General features: G+C 55.2%; 1 protein-coding gene across 1 annotated transcript in view; it reads left to right on the forward strand.

Annotated features, from left to right (window-relative positions):
• Positions 1-5000, forward strand: part of LOC144952818 (DNA-dependent protein kinase catalytic subunit-like) — a 49523-nt gene that overhangs the window by 18054 nt on the left and 26469 nt on the right. Inside the window, exons 14-15 of the mRNA XM_078883285.1 lie at positions 1285-1439; positions 3468-3620. Coding sequence (XP_078739411.1) covers positions 1285-1439; positions 3468-3620 — 308 coding nt within the window. The remainder of the gene's footprint in view (positions 1-1284; positions 1440-3467; positions 3621-5000) is intronic.

Genomic DNA, 5000 nt, shown 5'->3' on the forward strand with positions numbered 1-5000 from the left:
CCACGACGATGACGACGACGATGACGACGACGACGACGATGACGTCATTGTCATCAACATCGTCGTCATCATTGTCGTCATCGTCGTCGTTATCATCGACATCATTCTCATCGTTATCATAGGCATCGTCGTTATCATCGTCGTCGTTATCATCGTCGTCATCGTCGTCATCACACCAAATAGATACCGTACACCTTTTGCAAGTAACCAAATGACCGCATTAACCACACACACACACGCACACGCACACGCACACGCACACACGCACACACGCACACACGCACACACACGCACACACGCACACGCACTGCTTGTTGTGAACATGCAAACAACACGTGGTTCTCATGATATTCGGCATCGCTGATTGGCCAACACCGTAGACAGCAGCAGACAGCAGCAGACAGCAGCAGACAGCAGCAGGCGGCTGTCTTCACGGCCTGGTGTCCGTACCAGCGGCAGTGCACAGAACATCACCGATCGGCGAACGGCACAAAGCCGATGCCACTGTCAGCGCCTCGAGCAAAGGGTGGTGGTGAAGCTTTTTAAATCCTTTCTATTAAGTTCACTCGCTCGCTCGCTTGCGCGCTTACGACCGTGCAAAGCTTTCGGTCGTTTTTTAGCCCACTTCCCGTGATCCAATCGAGCTGACACATTTTGCACGCAGACTCGTTGTGCGTGACAATGAATGTTCGTGAAAACAAATTCCAAAATTTGACACTTTTTAGGACAAAAATATTATATGTAATTACCAATTGCTTGATGGTGGCAGGCAATCATCTGACCCATAGGTGGCAGCCATCTCAAGCCAGAGGACGAGAGGATTCTAGCCGCCACGCATATAAAGGATTTATAGTGAAAAACTTTGTTTTTACGGGTTAATTTTTTATTTAAATCCTTTATATTAAGTTCGCTTGCTCGCTTGCGCGCTTACGACCGTGCAAATCTTTCGGTCGTTTTTTTAACCCACTTCCCGTGATCCAATGGAGCTGACACATTTTTTTGCACGCAGACTCGTTGTGCGTGACAATGAATGTTCGTGAAAATATTTTTTTCCAAAATTTTACACTTTTTACGACAAAAATATTATATTTAATTGCCAATTGCTTAATGGTGCAATGCAATCATCTGACCCATAGGTGGCAGCCATCTCAAGCCAGAGGACGAGAGGACTCTAGCCGCCACGCATATGAAGGATTTAGAGTGAAAAACTTTGTTTTTTACGGCTTATACTTGTTCAGTGCCCACCCCTGACCTATGGCCTGACTCCCACGCCCTCGCACGCAGCAGCAGGAGGAGGAGACGGTTCTGGCTCAGCGCCTGCTGGAGCTGCTGATGAGACTGAGCGCCGGCGAGACGTCAGCCGCCCTGCGGCGACACCACGTCGGCCTCACCCGCGAGCTCCTCGCACGCTGGCGCTCCTGCCTGCTGACGCCCTGCCGGTACACGCGGCGCCGTCTCCGTCGCTGCCCTCCAGCATCAGCAGCAGCGGCGGCAGTAGTAGTAGCAGTAGCAGTAGTAGCAGCAGTAGTAGTAGTAGCGGCAGTAGTAGTAGTAGCAGTAATAGTAGTAGCAGTAGTAGTAGTAACATTAGTAGTAGTAGTAGCGGCAGTAGTAGCAGTAGTAGTAGCAGCAGTAGCAGCAGTAGTAGTAGTAGCAGCAGTAGTAGTAGTAGTAGCAGTAGTAGCGGCAGTAGTAGTAGTAGCAGTAGTAGCAGTAGTAGCGGCAGTAGTAGTAGCAGTAGCAGCAGCAGTAGTAGCAGCAGTAGTAGTAGTAGTAGCAGCAGTAGCAGCAGTAGTAGTAGCAGCAGTAGTAGCAGTAGTAGCGGCAGTAGTAGTAGTAGTAGCAGTAGCAGCAGCAGTAGTAGCGGCAGTAGTAGTAGTAGTAGCAGCAGTAGCAGCAGTAGTAGTAGCAGCAGTAGTAGCAGTAGTAGCGGCAGTAGTAGTAGTAGTAGCAGTAGCAGCAGCAGTAGTAGCGGCAGTAGTAGTAGTAGTAGCAGCAGTAGCAGCAGTAGTAGTAGCAGCAGTAGTAGCAGTAGTAGCGGCAGTAGTAGTAGTAGTAGCAGTAGCAGCAGCAGTAGTAGCGGCAGTAGTAGTAGTAGTAGCAGTAGTAGCGGCAGTAGTAGCAGCAGTAGTAGCAGTAGTAGTAGCAGTAGTAGTAGTAGCAGCAGTAGTAGTAGTAGCAGCAGTAGTAGTAGTAGCAGCAGTAGTAGTAGTAGTAGCAGTAGTAGCAGCAGTAGTAGTAGTAGCAGCAGTAGTAGCAGTAGCGGCAGTAGTAGTAGTAGTAGCAGCAGTAGTAGCAGTAGTAGTAGCAGTAGCAGCAGTAGTAGTAGCAGTAGTAGCAGTAGCAGCAGTAGTAGTAGTAGTAGCAGTAGTAGTAGCAGCGGCAGTAGCAGTAGTAGCAGTAGTAGCGGCAGTAGTAGTAGTAGTAGCAGTAGTAGTAGCAGCAGTAGTAGTAGTAGCAGCAGTAGTAGCAGTAGCGGCAGTAGTAGTAGTAGTAGCAGCAGTAGTAGCAGTAGTAGTAGCAGTAGCAGCAGTAGTAGTAGCAGTAGTAGCAGTAGCAGCAGTAGTAGTAGTAGTAGCAGTAGTAGTAGCAGCGGCAGTAGCAGTAGTAGCAGTAGTAGCGGCAGTAGTAGTAGTAGCAGCAGTAGTAGTAGTAGCAGTAGTAGTAGCAGTAGTAGTAGTAGTAGCAGCAGTAGTAGCAGTAGCGGCAGTAGTAGTAGCAGCAGTAGTTGTAGTAGCAGCAGTAGTAGTAGCAGTAGTAGCGGCAGTAGTAGCAGTAGTAGTAGCAGCAGCAGTAGTAGTAGTAGCAGCAGTAGCGGCAGTATCAGTAGTAGTAGTATCAGCAGCAGCAGTAGTATCAGTAGTAGTAGTATCAGCAGCAGTAGTAGTATCAGCAGTAGTAGTATCAGCAGCAGCAAAGTCGTCATCGTCGTCATCATCCGACACGTCCACACAGTGACGAAGCCTCCCAACATGCACCCTGATCCCCCCCTGCCCCCCCTCCCCACACCCCCCACCCCCTGGCCCCCCTCTGCCCCCCCTCCCCACACATCTTCCCCCACCCCCCCCAACCCCTGGCCCCCCTCTGCCCCCCCTCCCCCACCCCCTGGCCCCCCTCTGCCCCCCCTCCCCCACATCTTCCCCCACCCCCCCCAACCCCTGGCCCCCCTCTGCCCCCCCTCCCCCACATCTTCCCCCACCCCCTGGCCCCCCTCTGCCCCCCCTCCCCCCACATCTTCCCCCACCCCCTGGCCCCCCTCTTCCCCCCCTCCCCCACCCCCTGGCCCCCCTCTGCCCCCCCTCCCCCACATCTTCCCCCACCCCCCCCAACCCCTGGCCCCCCTTTGCCCCCCCTCCCCCACATCTTCCCCCACCCCCTGGCCCCCCTCTGCCCCCCCTCCCCCCACATCTTCCCCCACTCCCTGGCCCCCCTCTGCCCCCCCTCCCCCACCCCCCTGCCCCCCCAAGTCTGCTGAGCGAGCTGCTGAGCGGGGGGGGTGGCCGCGATGATGACGTCACCCGGCGGCGACGTGGAGCAACGGCCGTGCAGCTGCTGGGCATCGTTCTGGGTCAGGGCATGCGGGGTCACGACCCCCAGAGCAGCGGGGTCACCGTCAAGGAGTGGGTCGCACACACGCACACACGCACACGCACGCACACGCTCGCACACGCTCGCACACGCGTTCGCACGCACACACGCACGTGCTCACACACACACGCTCGCACACACGTGCTCACACACAACAACCGCCATTCAACAACAACCGCCATTCGCCACTAAGTAGCGGTGACGTCACCACGACGCTTGTGCCAGGCCATGTGCACCTTGAGGCTAACATGTGAAGTGTCGAACGCCCGCTGGCAGGAGGTCACGGGGGCAGACCCAGCAGGTGCCACGGGTCGACTGACTGAGACGACACAGACACACACGCAGATACACACACATAGACGGACACACACAGACACAAACGCAGGTAGACACACACACACACAGAGACGCACACAGACACACAGACAACAACAACAACCGCCATTCGCCACTAAGTGGTGGTGACGTCACCACGATGCTTGTGCCAGGCCATGTGCACCTTGAGGCTAACACGTGAAGTGTCGAACGCCCGCTGGCAGGAGGTCACGGGGCAGACCCAACAGGTGCCACGGGTCGACTGACTGAGATGACCAAGACGACTGGCTGATGCACCACCTGTGCCCCCTACTGTGCCAACTTGCTGTGCTTTAGCCACCCGGCGCTCCGCTCGTTGTTGTGAGCGTCGCTCCTCCGCCCTCCGTTGTTGTTGGAGGGCGACTGCCTCCAACTGCCCAGTAGCGTCCTTCACGAGCCTCCTCCACTGAGGCCGATCTTGACACCGCTGGTACCGGTCATCGGCAAGTCCACTCAGCTCCACGTCCTCCTGTACTACATCACTCCATCTCTTCTCTAGCCCGTGCCGCGCCCGTTTAGCCCCCTCGATCCGGCCGAACAAAAGCTGTTTAGGCATGCAGTGGCTGGGCATGCGGGCTACATGTGTGTGTACGTGCATGCGTGTGTGTACGCGCGTGTGTGTGTGTGTACGCTTGCGTGTGTGTGTGTACGCTTGCGTGTGTGTGTGTACACTTGCGTGTGTGTGTGTACGCTTGCGTGTGTGTGTGTACGCTTGCGTGTGTGTGTGTACGCGTGTGTGTGTGTACGCTTGCGTGTGTGTGTGTACGCTTGTGTGTGTGTGTGTACGCTTGTGTGTGTGTGCGTGCGTGCGTGCGTGCGTGTGTGTGTGTGTGCGTGCGTGTGTGTGCGTGTGTGTGTGTGCGTGCGTGTGTGTACGCGCGTGTGTGTGTACGCGCGTGTGTGTGTATGCGCATGTGTGCGTGTGTGTACGTATGTGTGCGTGCGTGCATGTGTGTGTGTGTGTGCGTGCGCGTGTGTGTGTGTACGCGCGTGTTGGTACGCTTATGTGTGTGTGTGTGTGCGTGTGTGTGTGTGTGCGTGTGTGTGTGCGTGTGTGT

This window comes from Lampetra fluviatilis, chromosome 70, assembly GCF_964198595.1.
Source record: "Lampetra fluviatilis chromosome 70, kcLamFluv1.1, whole genome shotgun sequence".
Lineage (NCBI taxonomy): Eukaryota > Metazoa > Chordata > Hyperoartia > Petromyzontiformes > Petromyzontidae > Lampetra > Lampetra fluviatilis.